Source organism: Leptopilina boulardi, unplaced genomic scaffold (assembly GCF_019393585.1).
Source record: "Leptopilina boulardi isolate dan_hultmark-lab unplaced genomic scaffold, ZJU_Lbou_2.1 LbouV2_213, whole genome shotgun sequence".
NCBI classification, from domain to species: domain Eukaryota; kingdom Metazoa; phylum Arthropoda; class Insecta; order Hymenoptera; family Figitidae; genus Leptopilina; species Leptopilina boulardi.
In genome coordinates, this window is record NW_026137767.1 from 3,239,473 (window position 1) to 3,260,785 (window position 21,313).

Consider the following 21,313-nt stretch of genomic DNA (forward strand, 5'->3'; position numbering starts at 1 on the left):
TACTATTAAGAAAAACCTATCTCGAAACCTCGTTCTCTCTGGGGAGATTCCGCCAAACAAAACCGACGATGCAAAACGGCGAGACCAATGAACCTAAGGGAAGCCAACACTTACCCACGATGTCTTCAACAGCAAAATCTCCGCAATCTGTAATTAATAATTACGCCAACTCCCAGTTAAACACTGATTCACACGAGTATAATTCTTTATTAAAAAATAAGTAAATCACAGTCAACAATAATTAAACTATCAATCAAAATTATATGGACCACTCGCGATCCGCGGCCTGCAGGGAAAACGTGTCGCCTGATTGATTGTCGAATGAATAGTGCTGGACTCGATCGCCACTGCGCGCTAAGGTCCTTCTTCCTTGTCCGGTCCTTGTCTCGCAGCTTGGAAAATCCATCTCTCGTTCTCCGTCACTCCGACGCAACAACCACCTGTAAGGGGGAAATTCGGACGTCGCCGACCAAATTCGCAACCCTTCGGAATCACGCCTGCGCGACTCATTAATATTCGTTCTGTCCCACAAAACACATCTTTCCAAAAAGGCCCTCAAAATAATATTACAAATCTCGACGAACGGAAGCAATATTTCGTTCGTATAACGAATGCCTCGTTATAAAGAAATCAATTTAAAAAGTTTGTTTTCATATTTTAATATTACTGCCGATTACTAATGCTTTTACTTGACGATCACTAAGGCAATTAGTTTTCATCCTTGCCGATAACTAACACATTTGCATGTTACGAACTTTATTTGTAAGTAATTATTAACAATAATACTATTTTTAAAAAACAAGAGTTAATTATGCTTCTTTAGACTTTAATTTATTCTTAAATATTAATTATTAGTTTAGAAATACCGTTTAACATTGTTTAATACACAATTAAAGTTGTCAATTCGGCTCAAGATGACGATTACTAGTGCATTTACCTTATTTTTAAAAATCCTCTCGTCATTTTTGAGAGATTAATGTGATAAATAAGCCTACCAAATTTTATCCAAATTCATTAAAACCTGTTAAAGATATCGTGTTCACAAAAATGATACATACAAAATCACATACAAAATCTATACAAGTACGTAAAGGATTTTGAAAAAACCGATTTTTGTGAAAAAGGCACGTGTTTGATAAAAATTTCGAGTTTTTTGGTAAAAAAATCGGTACAAAATTGTTAATAAAAAAAACTTTTTTGATAAAAAATAAAACCTTTAAGTACTTCCAACAAGAATGTTATCTTGAAGCTGTAAACAAATTTTTATCTGATTTGGTCAAAAATTGTACGAGGAAAGTTACCACCCAGTAAAAAAAGGAATTATTGAGCAAGCCGTTTGGATAATAGAGCAAGCTGTCTGCTTATTTGTCCAAACGACATCTGGACAATTGGACTGCTTGCTCAATCATCCAATGCATTAGGCCTAATCAACCTACACATATTTAGAGGTTTCGCAAAGGAAAAATTGACTTAACTGTATATAAAACTTAAAAAAAATTAATAAAAATAGATAAATATTGATACACTGTAAAAAGAAAGGTATTAATTTAATACTGACTTTAGGTACTAAATTGTTATTTGGTTCTATTTTGATACCTAAAATCGGTACTGTCTTAGTACCTTCTTTTTACAGTGTAAATAAAGTATGAAAGTATCTGTAATAGGCAACGACAAAGAGTTTCATGAAATCTTATTTTTTTGTTGACGGTGCAACACTGTGCATGTGATTCTGTGGGTATAAAAAAACTTTTGTTACCAACTATTGTTATTTACCAATTGAAAATTTCTATTTTTGAAGAAGGAAACATAATTAGTATGAAAAGAACTTTAAATAAAGTGATTACGTTAAAATAAAATAAATTCAACTGTTTCCTTCTTCAAGAAAAGAAATTTTCAATTAATAAATATTCAGTGTCGGTAAAGAAATATACTTTTACCTGCAGAATTACATGAACAGTAACCAAAAAAACGGAATAACGATCTATGGCACAATTGAAAAGTTTGGTTATGAGCTTTCAAAAAACGTAAATTTTCATGAAATTTATAATAAGTATGTATATGTAAATTGTTATTTATTACACTTTTGGTAACTATTATTAATTCTATTAGTTACAATAATTCGCTTACAGCTATTAATTTATAAAATTTTTATATTTTTTGAAAGCTCATAACCAAGCTTTTCAATTGTGCCATAGATCGCTATTCCGTGGAGCTCTTCATTTATCTGTTTTTATTAATGTTTTTAAGTTTTAAATAAAGTTAAGTCAATTTTTCCTTTGCGTAGCCTCTAAATATCTGTTGGTTGATTGGGTCTAATGGTGGTCTAATGCATTGGAGGATTGAGCAAGCAGTCCAATTGTCCAGATGTCATTTGGACAATTGAGCAAAACGGCTTGCTCAATAATTCCTTTTTTACTGGACGGCCAGTTTGAAAAACTTGGTTTTGAGAAAAACGCGTAAACGTATGTCTCTATGATATACAGAACCGTATATCCGGCACCGCGTCGATGTAAAATTTAAGCTTTTAAAAATATTTTTCCTCTATAATAATTATTATTTCTCATTCCTAACACCCTATGGCACATTTTTATCAAAAAAATATTTTTCGATTTTTTAAAAATTTCACAGTGGTTTAATCCCTTAAGTGAAATAACTTTTTCTGAGAAGAAATAATATGTGACGCTCCACGAGAGAAGGGACCTATCTCCGAAATAATATTAGGCTTAGTTTTCATGTACGGTGCACGGAAAACTGAGCCTAATGTTATTTCGAGGATAGGTCCCTTCTCTCTTGGAGCGTCACATATGTGTAAAATTACATTAAATACAAAAAGAAGAATAACAAACTATTTGATTTACATTAATAAAAATGTATTTTACTTTTCGAGATATGTTAATGATGTCCAGTCAGTTTTTTCAACTGCTTATCTTTTCGTATTTGGGCTCAGTATAATAGATTTAAGCATCACAGGTGTCCAGGTATTAAGTTAAAATAACTTTATCAATAAGCTAATGTTTAATAGTTATTTGTTCAACAAAAACGCATTTGTTCGTGAAGCAAGACCCGTGTGAAGTTTACCGCACGAGTGAAGCCAGTATGGTAATCACATGAGTCGAGATTACCCTACAATGCACCCGCGTTGCACAAACTCTTTTCTATATACATTTTGTGTCAAAACCGAGATTCTTTGTTGTCACTAAATGTCGGTGTACTAATATGTAAGAATTGTACGCGCAGGGAGTTCGTGGGACTTACCCCCCTCCGTGGAACCCAGGGAAGGCCCCCCCCCGACAGTACAAACACAAAATCAAAGTATGTAAATAATTATTTTGACACTCATGAGTACAATGAGCGGCCGTGCCGTAAGAAAAATCTCACGCAACACTACTCAACCTATAGAGCGCTGTTGTAGTGCGAGTGAGAAACTAAAAATAACGCGACTGCTGACGGATTAAAAGTAGATTTCCCCGATTTTAAACCGTAGTATGATATAAAAACTGCTTCTAAGACGAGGTTTTGACGCAAGGTGTTATTGAAAAAAATATTAGTCTACACTTTAATCTTCAATATTATAATGTGATTCAGAGTGTCATGAGTAAGAATAATCCCGAGGAAGCCATAAGATTCGGATTTTACACAATGTGTCAAGTGTTTCATATTTTTCTTTTAACTCTGCCACCTCAGCAGTTACTGGATAGCAGTCTTAGTCTTCCTATCTACATGTACAACTTATTTTAATCATTTAATATTATTTTTTAACGAAATAAAGTACAAAGATCAAAACATTAATTTGTACTATACATAGATTCTAACTTTGCCTAAGTAACACTTAATATTCATATAGCAGAGTGGTTTAGTAGCGACACTCTTAGATAAGATAGAAAAAGCGGTGTTTGATTCTATGTATTATCTTCATCTTACTGTGCTCTCACAAACAAAGTTTATAAAATTAAACATTGATTATATTAGATACAATACAGATTGGTATTATCTGTCTACTGAAACAAAAAAAATGTTACTCCTAATAATGAAAAGAGGATCTCAACCAACTACATTTATCGTTGGAAAAATATTTATTCCATCACTTCAGTTTTTTACGAAGGTAATTAAATTAAAATATATAAATTATTGTGATGCAGTATATAAATTCTGCTAATTTCTTAATCTGCACCATATGACTACCTTTTTTCAATCAATAATTATAAAAATCTTTGGTTATAACACAATCTCGTCCGTATTCAAAATTCCCCCGTGGGATCATATATATGATCCCATATAGTTTCCTCTATAAAAACCCTTATGAAACCCCAGGTTCCATATAGGAATCCAAATGGGATCCCATGTAAATCATATATGAAATTGGAACACAATTTGGTGTATGATTTCATGTAGGAATTTATGATTTTGTTTCTATATAGAAACATATGTGAATTTCTACATTATTTCCTATAATTTTTCTGGCATATTATTTTTGTCAATTCCCTATGTTGATTTCTTTCATAATTTTATATATTTTTATTTGACATGATATTTTTTATAAGATTTGATGTGCACAATTATAAAGGAAATTGACAAAAATAATATGCCAGAAAAATTATAAAAAATAATGTAAGAATTCACATAGGTTTCTATCTAAAACCAAAATTATAAATTCCCACATGAAATCAAACACCAAATCGTGTCCCAATTTCCTATATGATTTTACATGGGATTTCGTGTGGATTCCTATGTAGGACCTGGAATTTCATAAGGGTCTTTATAGAGGAACCTATTATGGGATCCCACGTGGGGATTTGCAATATGGGTATTCTAAAACTGTGAATACAAGCTTTTTTTGGAAATATTTAATGCAGTATAGATCTTCGAGAATTGTACAAAGAAATTCAATCAGCCATTTATTATAGAAGAAAAAATTTAAAAAATTATATCAATATACTAATTTCACATGTACATGCAAATTAATAAGTGTTTTAATTACAATTGTTTGTAATTTTTATAAAATTGATTAAAGGTACTTCAAACATCACTATCATATTTTACTGTATTGATATCTGTGCGAGGATAAAATAGAATTTCTACTCTTGAATTGGAAGATGATTTGAATATTGGAATAGTAATCCTTACTACTAGACAACATTTAGAAAAAAACGTAGTATACGCTAATAAGAAACCAATTTAATTACATTGCATTGTACATGTTCATTTTAAAATTTTTAAATTTTGATGAAAATATTAGAAATAAAAACTATAATTTACATCTAGTATAATTTGTACAACCTTAGTTGTTAAAAGAATATAAAAAAATTCTAAGAAATGCTGTATTACTTACAAAAAATGCATTATTATGTACGGAATATGGTTTCCTTCAAGGCCTTCCTCCAATATGTTCCTAAATGTTTGCGTTGTGTTACTGACACGTTGATTTGTAAGCGCAGTGACGTCATCAAAGCATTGATACCAATCGCGAACAAAAAGTTTGGTTTATGTTCCTCTTATCTCTGTTTTCCAACTTTACAATTTTAAATGCAAATATTTCTCGACGTCTTTTAATAATTTTAATTATTTAATATTTATAAGTAAAAAATGTAGTGTCTTAAAATCATAAACCAAACTTTTTGATCGCAATTGGTATCAATGCTTTGATGATTTCACTGCGCTTGCGAACCAACGCATCAGTCATGCAATGCAAACATGTAGAAACCTATTGGAGAAAGGCCTTTATCATATACTTTTAAAAAAATATATTGAATTATACCCACATAGGAAGAAATTATGCGCGAACGCTACTCCTCATGGGTAGGAGCTGTCCATGCTGTGGATATCACGTGTCTATTACAAAGTAGTAGTGATAAAGTTAACGTTGGCCCATACTGGCGTTACACTTATATATTTGGCCATGACTTGGTATATGGATAAGACTTAAAATATAAGTCTGGAGAAATAAGAGTGAGGACCAAGGACGAACCAGGGTTCGTTGGACCCACAAGAGTGGGTGAGCCATTGTTCACAATAATGAGATCTGAATCATCCAATTTTTGGTATAGGTTTCGTGCATTGGAACAAACATTGGAGCTACCCCAGAAAGTACTGTGACAATTGCAGTGACATCTATCACAAGACCACCACCTTTCTTTATTATGTCTAATTATATTAAATTGTTTAAGAGTATTTAAATTATCTCTTTTATAGAGTTTTAAAAAGGATTCACAGAGCAAAAGAATATCAAATTGGTGAGAAATTTTTTAAGTTCGTGTGTCTTGTTGAAGACGCCACGACGATTCCATTGCATTAGGTTTCATTTAGACAGATTGGCCATTGTTTTGGATTTCAGGGTTGAACAGTAAACAGTCAGGTTAGAGGAAAGAGATTTAATTTGAGCAAAGAGATAAAGAATGAAGAAATTGATTCCGGGTTTGATGGAGAGAGGGAGTCAACAGATGACCTTTCTAGTGTTGAGAGTGGAGATTTGGAAGGTGCAAATCTATTAGGGCAAATGTCTTTGTCTTCCATTCGAATTTGTTAGGTGGAGTTTTCGAATTTTTCTGGTGACGAGAGGTTGGGTTTGTGATTTCTGAAAAAAGACGGTGCTGAGAGTTTTGTGAAGTGAAAGAGGGTGCTGTGGTCTCTCCGAACTGTGGAAAATTCGAAAAATTAAAAGTGTTTGTTGCCGTTTTTTAGGACAGCTTCGCAATTTGTCCGAATTGGAGGACTGAGGGAGAGTTGTGCCCGGAACGGTGATCAAGACAGTTTTTGATGGGACGTATTTCGTTTCCTTAGATATTTCATCGAATGTTTTCCTGTTTAGGCGTCGTGCTTGCAAAATTTTTATCTGGTTAACATGTGGGCTTAAAACCTCGCCATGTTGAATAATTTCGTCCATTGAAATGTCAGTGTCGACATTATTCATGATACCTTGACATGTGAGAATACTTGTGGGAATTATACCAAAATCAAACCTTTTTCTTTTAGCTTCGAGTTATTCAGAAGCTAATTTGCAACTTCTCCTGATTTAACGACGACTCTTACTTTGACGCGACCGCTTTGATTTATGTCAACAATTTTTCCGGGGAACAGTGAGTGAACTGTGCGACTGAGACATGTGACATATTGCCGAGATGTTTTTGAAAATCAACGGATTTGGGGTCGCGTTGAATTAAGACCGTGTAAGGGCCTTTTAGATTTTTTTCGTATCTAAGAGTAGGGTTAAAGTTGTCGTTGGTGATTAAAACAGTTGATGTTTCTGACACAGGAGCAGTATTTTCGCTGAAGTCATTTTTATCATTGCAAAGTCTCTTATTTGTGTTTGACAAATCAGATGGTTATAATAATTGTTTGAGAAACAATAATTCGTGCACTGTTGCCTTAACTTCCATTGCTGCTCTCTGCCAATGAGGAATCTCCAATGTTTCACTACTCATGATCGGTGTGCCGGAGGTACGGCAAGTAAACTTTGGTGCCAAGACAGGTCTCGGTGGGCAGAGATGTGGAGAGGGAAACTAAAAAAATGGCCGCTCATAGCGGTAGAAGTGACGCTCAAATGGGATGTAGAAATGTGGTCGTGCCGAGGACACCTGAACTCCCGTAGTCTATACGTAGTCTATACACACACCATGGACAGCACTCACTTTGAAATAGTTTTAAAGGTATGTTAGATCAACAAAACTTCACTTGCGATATGCGTGTGAAACAGCAAAAAAACATAATACTTTGAAGAAAATTTCCGTTTAATTTAGAAATTATATGGCCACCCCTCCCTGAGCAATAGAACCTTAGGTCCTTTGCTAAAGGATTTTAATTGTAACCCGAGTTTTATTGCTTAAAACATTTGTAATTTTAAGAATTCAAGTTTAACAAATATATATTAAGATTCGTTTGTTTTTCCAGATTACGAATATCTAAAATTTATTACAAAATATTTACGTTTAAAAAAGTTATAATTTATCTCGTATACCTTAAGTTTGACAAAAAATGGACATCAGTTTTGAATTTAGCTGCCAAAAGACATATATCATATACATAATAATGTATGAACATAACATAAATCCATCAAAAACAAATATAATTTTGAAATAAGTGTAAAATTTTAGTTTAAACATATTGAAAAAGCCATTTGCTTTTACTTTTATGATGGTATTAACGGTAAATCGACCCTTTTCGCAGGTAAATTTACCAGTTCCATTTTAGTACCAAAATGCACCTAATTGGTACTGAGCCCGTAGTTTCAATTCCCCAGTACCTCACTTACAGTAGGGTAGCGCTTGCATAGAATGTTCTCCCGTGCAGAAAATGTCGCATTCAAAAGTGTTGAAATGTATTAACAGTTTGAATCCATTTTAATCCTGCGATTTGATGCATTAATGTGATTTAATACTAAAATAGCGCAGCTCGCTTTAAAAAGTATTTAGAAGTTTTAGTTAAGCAACTACGAATATTAAGAATACGAATTACAACTTTGAGACTCTTAATCATACTGGGAGCGCATAAACGCGCTCAACCAGGGGAGGTTATGAGAAGTTTTGAGAAAATGTCTTTAATAAAGAAAACATTAAATAGATACCCATGCAGAAATTTTACCATGGTCCGGAACGGGCGGGATTAAAACGCCGCGCCTGATTAGGAAATCCACATTTTCTAGTGGCCCTGATCGGGCGTAGCGTTTTATTCACTGCTAGGGTCCTGGTAGGGAAATTTATGCACTTGTATTTATATTCCCAGTAGTCAAAAACCATGTTCGTTTTAAAAAGGTTTTTAGAACGTTTCATGTCTGCCAAATAATGTTCTGAAACATTTTAAGGATTCTCCAGAGGGTGGTGCGAGTTAAGGGGATAGTTTCTATTCCCGTTTGATAAGAAAGGTTCTTGTCCTTCTAAATAGAAAAATTGTTTAGAAAAAGGTGTATAAATTAATAATAAGCTTTCCTCGTTACTAAAATATTATAAATTCTATTTAATTAAATTTTTTAAAAAGTGCTTGAAATCATGGCAACGTCGCATTCTCGTCGCGTAGTTTATGTAAGGTTGGTAAAACTGGTCTTTGTATGTATATATATATGTAACACATGATTGGGCCTACACCTGATCTGACAGCTAACCTCAAATTTTTTATTATATGTTATTATTTAATTGTTGAATTTCCATAAAACCATGAAAGTACCGGTAAATAAAAGTGAAGTGAAATTGCGTTACAAAGGTCGATTTATTACCGAAAAGAAATTGAATCATACTAATATAAAATCTGAAACTGAGAAGAAAAACAAAGGGTTAAAATTTGCAGAAAGCAACACGATAAACAGTATTCCATCAGCTTTTAAAGACGGACTTCCTGAAGGAAATAGAATTGTAAATATTGCTCACATGGCTCATGAAATGAAATGCAAAGATCCAAAATGTGGAGAATATCTTTCATTTCAATTTATTGAAGGTGAAAGAAAAGTAGGTTTGGGTTCGGTAATGTCGATTCGTTGTCATAAATGTTTACTTGTGAATGAGGTTACAACTGGAGAAAAATATGAAAAGGAAAAGGGTTATCCAGTAGTTGCAATTAATACCACAGCTGTACTAGATAAGTAGCATTTATACTGTTACATATTGTAGGTGTTTTACATGTCGGAAAAGGACATTTTCAAACAGCCAAATTTTTATCAGTTATGAATATTCCTCCATTTTGTGAAGACACATTTAAACGCCAGGAAAGATATTTAGTTCCAGCTATTGAACAAGTAACTCAACAAAGTATGGAAGAAGTAGTTGCCAAATAGATGAACTTGTACATTTTCTTGTACATGTTCAAGTAATGTTCTTAAACAAGTTCAGCATCCGGAATTGAGACATGTTCTTGTACCAGAACTTGTACAAGATCTTGGATAAGAAAATATACTTCTACAAGAAAATGTACATGTTCTTGTACATATTTACAATTATTAAGAATCTTCACTTATGCATGCTAAAAATTATTGCGCAGCTGTAAAGGCTTAAAAAAATCTACTGCGCAGCCTTTAAAGTTTTTAATTTTTAATTTAAAAGACATAAGTGAACATGTACAAGAACATGTTCCACATCTGGTACAAGAAAATGTATATGAAACCTGCACAAAAAAATATGTACAAGAATATGTACATTTTCTTGTACAAGTATATCTTCTTGTACAGGATCTTGTACAAGTTCTGGTACAAGAACATGTCTCAATTCCGGATGCTGAACTTGTTCAAGAACATTACTCGAACATGTACAAGAAAATGTACAAGTTCATTAATGAACATGTACAAGAACTTGTACATTTTCTTGTACAAGTTTTTTCAGCCGGGGAGATAATTAACCCTAGAGAATATCGAAGAGATTAAGAAATACTTGTTAGTAGAGTAAACATTTTTATAATATTAATAGATTTTTTGTGGAAGGTATGATTTTTTACAAAAATTTTTTTAAATTTTTATTAAAATTTGATAAAATTAATATTTATTACATCTTTTTTGAAGTTAAAAATTAAATTTTAGTTAGTCAGGGAATAGAATTAATTTTATTTACTACCGAAAAGATGATTAAGATTTATATTTATCAATTTTCGAAGCTTGATCTGATCTAGATAGATTTATTTACAGCAAATTCATGTTTTTTTACAAGACATTTTCGAAAATTGTATTTCTTTATAGATATTCTAAATTTTGATATTTATTGATTATTTAATTTTATGGTCGACATTTAAATACGTCTAGTTCAAAATATGAAGTAGAAGATTATTTTAAACTAATTTTTGCAGTGTGAAAATTTTCTTTCAATCTTTATATTTTATATACTTAGTTTTTTAGCATATTATAAATTTCTGAATTTTTATTGTGCAAATTGAAATTATATGAGTCTTTATACGAGACAATTATAAATGTTTACTTCTTTTGCTTCACATATACACAATGAATTTCTTCTAAAATATTATTAATCAAATATACAATTAAAAAAAATGTTTTTACTTTTCACGCTTTTTACAAAAATTAATTATGTAATATCTAAAATAAAATAAAATGATAAATTTATTTTTTCTCATTTATAGACCAGATCACTTAGATATAAAGTTTATTAGCTGAATTGCTAAAAATTTCAACTGAAGATGCTCACGATGCTTACTTCGATGTATGTGTTTTAGAAACCTTACTACAGAAGTACTTTACCGATGATTGTGTCTAATTGCAAACAAGTTAAATTTAAAAGACTCAGTTTGTAATTTACAACGCTCTTTCAATAAAAAACAAAATTCCAAATCTTTCAGCTCTGTAAAACACCTTATCTCAAATTACGTCATAAATTTGATAACGAGTATTGGAATTACGTTAGATGATTTGAAGAATAGGTACCAAACTGATGGCGAAATGGAAACAGAAAAAATCTTGATGAATTTAAAAATACCAAATGAGATGTGACGCAAGGCCCAATACTTAACAAAGTTTCTCTACTACCCTTGTTCAATGGAATGTTAGAAAACTAGTTCGGTCCCCCCTCTTTAGCTGTAAGCTTCGAATGGTCTAGGACAAGGTCCTTAAGTTAGTTCTAAGTTATCTTTTTGTAGAGCAAGACGTATCCCTAACTACGGCTTTGGAACGTTACTCACAATTGTGTAATATAATAAACATTCTTTAAACTACGGTAAATTGTTGTTTATAATTACTCATCTTACATTTAATTAATTAATAAATTATTCACGAATAATTTATTATCAGTTATAAATTAAATAATAACAATATTATTTAATACTATAAAAAAAGCTGTCACAAAATTGGCGATCCTGACAGGATACGCGTTGAGTTAATTCTTTTCACGAAAAGTGTTATAAACTCTAGGAACCGTATCCAGAAAACGAACCTATATTCAGTTAACTACGAGTTAAAAGTGAATTATTTAAAAGTGATGGAAGTGTTTCACTCTTAGTGAACAAAAATAATCATAATCTTTTAAATCTGAATAAAAGTAGTGGCTGAATTAAGTAGGTCCTATACAACGTAAATTCAGATTTATAAAGATTATTTATAAGGGAACTTAAAACAGTACGGTAAAACCCTGAAGAAGAGGCAAGGCGAAAATGTACGGGACAGCAACTAACCAGCAGTCAACCAGCAGCTAACCACCACCGATCAGCACAACGAAGGCGAGTACTTTGATTATAAAGGTATCTATATCCGTTGGTATACTCTTGGTGTTCCAGAGCACTGCCATCGTCAATTAACTCATCGAAGTACTCCGAATTAACCTTGTGTGTACTCTTTGTAGCAAGATTGCACAAGTGAGGAGTTTAAAAATTTGAAATAATTAACATTTGTTTAAATTGAATGCGGTCGCGAAACACACACACACGATACTGAAAGAATTTTAAATCAAAATACAGATAAGCATACATCAGTAACCCTGGCTCTCAATTCGTACTTAAAACATTTAATAGGAGTTAACACTTTTTTTTCTTCTTTTTTTTAAAAAAAAACAATCGAGGCAGATCCAGAAATAGATTCGACAGTAGAAAACAGGGGAGAAAACGAAGCATCGGAATTGATAGAGTTAACAGAATTTCAGGAAGACTACATTCAATTATTATTCGACCTCCTGGATTTGGAAGAGAATTACGATTCCTCGTGACTCAGGATCATCCCTAAACCTAATTAAAAGATCATTTATACCTGACAACATTAAAATGGAATGTTGCAAAAAGGAATTTAGAATGGGAAGTGATAATCGCGTTTCGGAAAATAAAGTTAACTTAGATTATTTAGAAAAATCGCACATGTTCTATTCGGTACCAGATGATTTTCCAATGCCAGAGGACGGTATAATCGGAATAAGATTTCTGCAAACTTACGAGTACCATCTCACTAACGCGAGTTTAACACTGGATAAGAAGGAACACTAATTACATGAAAATGGAATATTGTTATCACCTAAACAGATAACACTAGTTAAAATTCCAGTTAACAACAAAACATCTAAGAACGTAGCTATTTTTGATAACCCGCACATTCCTAATTCCATTTACACGGTTCGAGATCAAACGATCACAATTCCTATTTGCAACGAATCACAGGAATTCAAACGTATTAATTTGGAGGAAATAAAATATAAAAATATAAAATCGGATGTTTTGATAGAAAATATTTATTATATTTCGCCTCAAAAGTTAGCGGAAAGATTAAAACTCCTTAAAGAAAACACGCGTTTAGAACATATCGAATAAGATTTTAAAGAGAATTTAATCAAGATAATCGAATCATATCATGACATCTTTCGATTACCAGGAGACCCTTTACCAGGTACACACCTCACTAAACATAAGATCGTTTAAAAGGAAGATAAAATCATCAATAACAAATCTTACAGGCCACCAGAATGTCACAAAAAAGAAATCGAAACACAAACCGGGGAAATGTTAAAACAAAAAATTATACGACATTCAAAATCACCATATAATTCACCAATATGGGTAGTTCCGAAAAAGGTAGATGCATCAGGTATAAAAAAATGGCGTATTGTGATTGATTTTAGAAAAATTAATAAGATAACCAAACGAGATTCCTACCTAATGGCAGTAATGGAGGACATACTCGATAGCTTGGGAAAATCAAAGTTTTTCTCAGCTTTTGATCTTAGCTCCGGTTTCCATCACATCCCAATGGAAGAAGAATCAAAGAAATTTACAGCCTTTTCTACCCCGGAAGGACATTTTGAGTTCGAAAGAATGCCCTTTGGATTGAAAAATTCCCCAGCGACATTTCAGAGGATGATTAATGATGCTTTGACAGGCCTAGTAAACAAAATATGTATGGTGTATTTAGACGACATCGTGGTATTCGGATCTACGATAGAGGAACATAACAAAAATGTTGTAACACTATTCGAGAGGTTACGGCAAACAGGACTGAAGAAGGTGTCAAACCTAACCCTTCAGAAACAAAAGCTGCTCAAGAATTTCCAGTACCAAAAAGTGTTTTTAATGTGAGATCATTCTTAGGACTTTCAGGATATTATAGAAAATTCATTAACAAGTACTCAACTATCGCTAAACCACTCACGGAACTCACTAAAGCGAACGTAAAATTTATTTGGACTCCAGAATGTCAAAAAGCTTTTGATCGATTGAAAACAGAATTGTGCAACGCTCCCGTGTTAAGATACCCAGATTTCGAAAAGGAATTCGTTTTAACAACAGACGCCTCACATGTTGGACTGGGAGGTATCCCAACATTAAACAACTACCAACGTACAATGAAAAGGATTGGCTTAGAATATTTGATAATACTGCAAGATGGACTATATCAAGGAAATTGACTATTCTTAGGATGCATTTTAACGATCCAACAATTACATCTACCGAACGTGTTAAGATAAAAATTTTGATTGCATTTATCAGTTTTAAATACCCAAATTTAAAAGTGCACACGTGTTATAATAGCACCACTGAATTGTCAACAGAAGAAAAAAATGAAATTATAAAAGAAAGTCATGGATCAATAATGGCCCAACATTTTGGAGAAAATAAATCGATTCAAAGAGCACGAGATTTAGGACTTTGGAAAAATATGGAAAACGATATTGTAGAATATATAAAGAAATGCAACACTTGCAACTGCTTTCCATCCCCAAAGTAACGGTGCTTTAGAAAGAACACATGGAACGGTAAAGGACTTAATTCGAACAGCCATGTCAGACCTCCATACCGAATGGGATAAAACACTGAAATTCATAAGTATGGCATATAATGGAGCGGTCACACGTCGCCTGCAGGAGCAGTTGCCAATGGCAACCGTGTAAGAGTAAGAGAGATGGAAAATCTTCTATCTCTTTTACTCTTACACGGTTACCATGGGCAACTGCTCCTGCAGCCGAGTTGTGACCGCTCCATAATACCATGCAACATGAAGGGACAGGATTTACCCCTTTCGAATTAACTTTCGGTAGAAACGCAAACATCCCATCCACGCTCGCAACAACTCTAAGTTTGAAATACCCGGAACTTGTTAGGTTATGGCAAGAAAAACACGAAAGATACATATCAAAGGCAAAGGAACAAATTCAAAGGTGTAAGAAAAGATACAAACGGGTACAAGACGCAAAAATAGTTTTTGCACAAAATTATTTGTCATCGGGTACTTAGTAATGATTTCTAATACGAAAGAAAATAAATTGAGCCCCGACTGGAAAGGTCCCGCCACTATTGTCAAAAGTTTACCTAACAACAATTATGAAATAATTTAAAACAAACAATAGATTGATTATTCACGCAGACAGATTAAAATTCTTTTATTCTTAAATTAAAGATACAAGATGAAACTATTGTCATTATTCACCCTGACATTGTCTACCCTGCTTCACGCGGAAATCGTCGTCAAACCTTTAGGCAACATCCCTATTTTCGCGGAAAATTTAGGAACTACCAGTTTGTATCATCGGACATGAAAGTTGATTATAGGAGTAGACACTTCAAGTTTCGATACTAGACTACAGGATATCAAGAAAACGTATGAAAAAGCGAAGAATATGTGTTCGGGTTGTCAGGAAGAATTTGAATTACACGCGATTTGCAATAGAATAAACAGGTTGGAAGATTTACAAACAACTTTAGATCAAATTCTCGGTTTTTCGCGTTCAAAAAGAGGCATATTAAATATTATAGGATCCATATCAAAAACTTTATTCGGCACTCTGGACGAAGATGATATGAAACTAATCAACGATGAATTAGACAACCCTGTGGGCAAAAAACTATGTTCGTTCTAAAAACGTTTTAAGAACGTTCTTAGAACGTTTCATGTCCGCCAAATAATGTTCTGGAACATTTTAAGAACATGGATGTTCAAATAATGTTCCAGAACATTATTTGGTGGACATGAAACGTTCTAAAAACGTTCTTAAAACGTTTTTAGAACGAACATAGTTTTTGCCCACAGGGAACGTTTACGATAATCAGGATAAAATGAGCCAAGCAATAGGTAATCCGACAAGAATTTTAAAAACTTTATGAAACTCTGGATCTCATGACTTGCAAATGCTAAACGAACAATCCGAAAACAAAACAAACCAACTAAATTCAATCATAAATTCAACAAATAGAAATGAGAGAAACTTACTAGTGGCAAATATGATAGTGTTATGCAGTATTGCTATCGAAGAATTCAATGATGATTTAAATTTAATAATAAATACCGTCAATGACGGAAAACACGGCATTATTCGCCCACAAATTCTCACTCCCGGTATGCTGATTCAACAATTGCGAGAAATATCAGAAGAAACAAACACTAACTACCCTGTTCGATTAATCCCTCACAACTATCAACGTATAATAGATATTTCCGAAATAAATATCTTAATCGTGAACAAACGGCTTGTATACATGCTTAGAATTCCAGAAACTAAGCATGGAGATTTTCAGACTTTCCATTTCATCCCGATTCCTATCCATCATGGAAAAGGTTTCCTAGCTCCAATCCCAAGCCACAAAATTATATCCGATCGAATTTGCGAATTTTTAGTTTTTAGAATTCATGAAATAGCGGTTATTCCACTACATGATCCAGATTAATATATCATTATCCCTGAGAGCGAGGTAGAACTAACAACTACTTGCGAGTCAAGAATAACTATTATTAATATTAAGGAACCTAGTATTGTTTTTAGTAACTCTGATTGCGAAATACACACACCAAAATCAATTCTCAAATTAAGAAAGTCAATAGAACACAAAACTGACATATTGTTTAAGAAAAATATATCTTACTCCATTACTCAAAATGATTTAGAATTGTTAAATAGTCAATTACCTATAATCCAAGAGTCACTTCACCACGAAAAATTAAATGCTTTGAAACGTACTCTAGATGTAATGGAAACGTCGATTCAGAATATTAAAAATAATAGGAGAAACAAAACTTGGCTCGAAAAAGGTACTGACTTTCTCAAATATTTGGGATATGGCTTTTTAATTTTCGTCATAATGTACTTATTAAACAAAACAGAATTTTTAAAATTGTTGAGTAAAATAATGCAGAAAAATTTCTGTATAAATTTATTTCATATAAAAAATAACGTTAGCAATACTCAACCACCTATAGTACGATACGATAGCTACGGCACCAGCTCCAGATCTAGGTGAAGATGTAAGAGTCATTAAACAAAATATTAGACTAAGAACTTAGAGACTAAGTTTCCTCTAAGTACGGGGGTGTAACGCAAGGCCCAATACTTAAAAAAGTTTCTCTACTACCCTTGTTCAATGGAATGTTAGAAAACTAGTTTGGTCCCCCCTCTATAGCTGTAAGCTTCGAATGGTCTAGGACAAGGTCCTTAAGTTAGCTCTAAGTTATCTTTTTGTAGAGCAAGACGTATCCAAAACTACGGCTTTGGAACGTTACCCACAATTGTGTAATATAATAAACATTCTTTAAACTACGGTAAATTGTTGTTTATAACTACCCAGTAAAAAAAAAGAATTGGGAGTAAGCGATAAGAATTGGTGGTAACTTAAGCTTAAGTTTGGCGAAAAAACTGAATTGGAATGTTACGGTGAATTATTTTTTTCTTATCGTGAATTCTTTTTTCTTAAACATTTGAATTGACGTTTGTTTATTGGAGGTTGCATTATAAATGAATAGAATAAATGCTTCGAAGTCTAAAAAGCCGATTTGGAATAAGAAATATATAATTTAAAAAAAATAAATGAAAGCGAAGTGTGACAGATTCACCGACGATTTTATCAAGTGAGTAGTGTTCATATGATAAATTTACCATATGAGTAGTACTTACATGGTAAAATTGTCGGTAAATCTATCACATTTCACTTTTATTTCTTTTTAAAAAATTATATATTTCTTATTCCAAATCGGCTTTTTTAGACTTCGAAACATTTATTCTTATTCATTTATAATGCAAACTCGAATAAACAAACGTCAATTCAAATGTTTAAGAGAAAAGAATTCACGGTAAGAAAAAAATAATTCACCGTAACGTTCCAATTCGGTTTTTTCGCCAAACCGCATTCAGCTTAAGTTACCACCAATTCTTTTCGCTTACTCCTAATTCTTTTTTTTACTGGGTACTCATCTTACATTCAATTAATTAATAAATTATTCACGAATAATTTATTATCAGTTATAAATTAAATAATAACAACCCACACAGCACATTATATTTCCTAAACATTTCATGAATATTTCATTGAAAGATTTGAAATATTTCAATGCAAGGTTCATGAAATGTTGAGGAAAACAGGAAAATGTCCGCCTATAAGAAATACTGCCGTGCAATTTTACTATGATATTACACTTTAATACTCCTGCAATATTACACATGAAGACTCTGCAATATACAGGAAACATTTCAAAGAAAGTTAGAAACTTTTTTAAAATATGAAATTAATCGTTATTTGGGTGAAAATTTCCCAACTAGGCCACCTAAAACTGACTTTTCAAATTTAAAATATTTTTTTTCATAATCTATTGCAGGAAGCCGAATTAAAAACATTCCTGAAATGCGTTTTTAAAAAAATTAATTTTTTAATTATTTATTAACAATTGAATATTTTGTTACCTTTCCACTAAATTTGCAATTACTCTGTTGCTTGTTAATGAAATTTAATAAAATTTTGTGAGCATATAAAAAAATTATGTCTCTTTGAAATGCAATAGAAATTTCAATTAACCTTTATTGTTTATGCAAAAAAAATTGTTTATTTAATAAACAAATGAATATTTAAACTATTTCTCATATGTTTAGCAAAAAATTTCAAAAACGACATAAATCTACACTTTCTCAACTTTAATTTAAAAAAAAAAATCTTAGTACCTTTAAAAAATGAGTAAATTACGCGAATTTGAAGAGCGACGTGCAAACGCTGGAACAGTCACCACTGCCGCGCGCGGCGCGCTACTACGCAACGATGCCTATTCTCTGTTATCGAATTATACTAATTTATACTAATATAATTTATAGTAATACTAATTTAGCTAAATAAAAATTTGGTTTAGCGAAAATTTAATTAAATAAGAATGTGGTTAAATAAAAATTAGGCTTTAATAACAATTCTATTAAAAAATTTGGTTCAACGTTAAATTAATTTAACAAATTTTTAATTTCAATTAATTTTAATAATTAATTTATAATAATTTAATTTATAATTTAAAAAAAAATTTATTTCTTATATTTCTAAGAACAAATTTAATTTTATGAATTTGTTATTTTATCGAAAATATTTTAATTTGGACGCTCAATGTGTACTAAGTTTGAATTTTAGAAAAGTAATTTAACGTTGAACCAAATTTTTAATAGCAGAATTTTTATTTAACCGAATTTTTTTAAATGGAATTTTTATTAAAGCCTAATTTTTATTTAACCAAATTCTTATTTAATTAAATTTTCGTTAAAACAAATTTTTATTTAGCCAAATTAGTATCAGTATAAATTAGTATCACTAGAGAATATTTTACATTGGAATGTAAAATTTTCTCTAGTGATACTAATTCTGTTACTTGCAAAATAATTCAATGAATATTCGTTTTTTGAAAAAATTTTCAGAAACCAGTTGTAATGAAAAGTTATATGATTGTTAAATAATAAAATAAAGAAAAAATTTGATATTCAAGAATTCTAGTCAATAATTCGGTAACAGAGAATAGACATTTAACGTAGAACCAAATTTTTCAATAGCAGAATTTTTATTTAACCGAATTTTTTTTAATAGAATTGTTATTAAAGCCTAATTTTTATTTAACCACATTCTTATTTAATTAAATTTTCACTAAACCAAATTTTTATTTAGCTAAATTAGTATTACTATAAATTATATTAGTATAAATTAGTATAATTCGATAACAGAGAATAGGCATCGTTGCGTAGTAGCGCGCCGCGCGCGGCAGTAGTGACTGTTCCAGCGTTTGCACGTCGCTCTTCAAATTCGCGTAATTTACTCATTTTTTAAAGGTACTAAGATTTTTTTTTTTTAAATTAAAGTTGAGAAAGTGTAGATTTATGTCGTTTTTGAAATTTTTTCCTAAACATATGAGAAATAGTTTAAATATTCATTTGTTTATTAAATAAACATTTTTTTTTGCATAAACAATAAAGGTTAATTGAAATTTCTATTGCATTTCAAAGAGACATAATTTTTCTATATGCTCACAAAATTTTATTAAATTTCATTAACAAGCAACAGAGTAATTGCAAATTTAGTGGAAAGGTAACAAAATATTCAATTGTTAATAAATAATTAAAAAATTAATTTTTTTAAAGACGCATTTCAGGAATGTTTTTAATTCGGCTTCCTGCAATAGATTATGAAAAAAAATATTTCAAATTTGAAAAGTCAGTTTTAGGTGGCCCAGTTGGGAAATTTTCACCCATTTTCTAACATGTTCAAGACCTTAGGATCGTGGAAAATTAAAAACTACTGCGCAGCTGTACAGGCCATACACTGAAAGAAATTTCATAGGAAAAAATAACAAAATGCGTATTACATTTTAATATATTCTTTTAGAATTTAGGGAAAAGTGTACTTTTTATTCAGAATGTCGGAAGAAAAGGAAAAAAAAGCGGAAACTGTCGGACGTTTCCGTTATTTCTCGGGAGGAAGACGAGTGAGACTAGGAACAACACATTCACACTTACGATACAGGTTAATACACATACTAATGAACACGCACGTTCATTTCGCTTATACATAGACATTACACGATCGCAACGAAACCTACACTTACAATTCTATACGCATAACGATAAATTTCGCTGGGGGTCGGCATATATCGTTTTCTTATATACTAACTACTGAATATTTTTACCACTTGCGAGAAAGAAGTTTACTTATAATAACTTAATAATAAAAAATAGTTTACTAGTGCCAATGGTGTAATTTTATAGAGGTTACGCTGGGTTCATTTTTATTATTAATTGTTTATATAGATTTTTCTTTTTTTTCAGATTAAAAATTATGATTGTTATAAAAATTTTTATTGCAAATAAAAATTGAATAATTGTAAAGATGACATCAAAAAATAAAAATTAATAAAAATAATAATAAATTTAATAATTAATAATAAATTTATTATCATTAAATAACTTTAATAAAACATTTTTTATAAATTGAAAATAAATTTAAATTAAAAAGAATTTAAAAAATTTTAATTTAAATTATTTAAAAAAATTTTTTCATTAAAAAAATTTTTGAAACATTAACTTATTTATTCTTAAAAAATTTTATTGGAACATCTTCTTAGGAATTCTGGCTTATAAAGCAATAAACCTAAGAAAATTATTTATTTTAGGGGAATAAATTAAAAAACATATTTGTATAAAAA

At 31.3% G+C, this 21,313-nt stretch overlaps 1 protein-coding gene across 11 annotated transcripts in view; it reads left to right on the plus strand.

Moving 5' to 3' along the window:
- The window catches only part of LOC127278970 (odorant receptor 22c-like), a 62,921-nt gene that overhangs the window by 35,499 nt on the left and 6,109 nt on the right, over window positions 1-21,313 (plus strand). For 8 of the 11 annotated variants that reach the window (XM_051300970.1, XM_051300972.1, XM_051300978.1 and 5 more), the window contains 4 exons: window positions 2,888-2,978; window positions 3,586-3,722; window positions 3,970-4,102; window positions 5,012-5,208. In XM_051300970.1, coding sequence (XP_051156927.1) covers window positions 2,888-2,978; window positions 3,586-3,722; window positions 3,970-4,102; window positions 5,012-5,065 — 415 coding nt within the window. In that variant the 3' untranslated portion in view covers window positions 5,066-5,208. The other 3 variants (XR_007842572.1, XM_051300977.1, XM_051300976.1) reach the window with 3 other exon arrangements.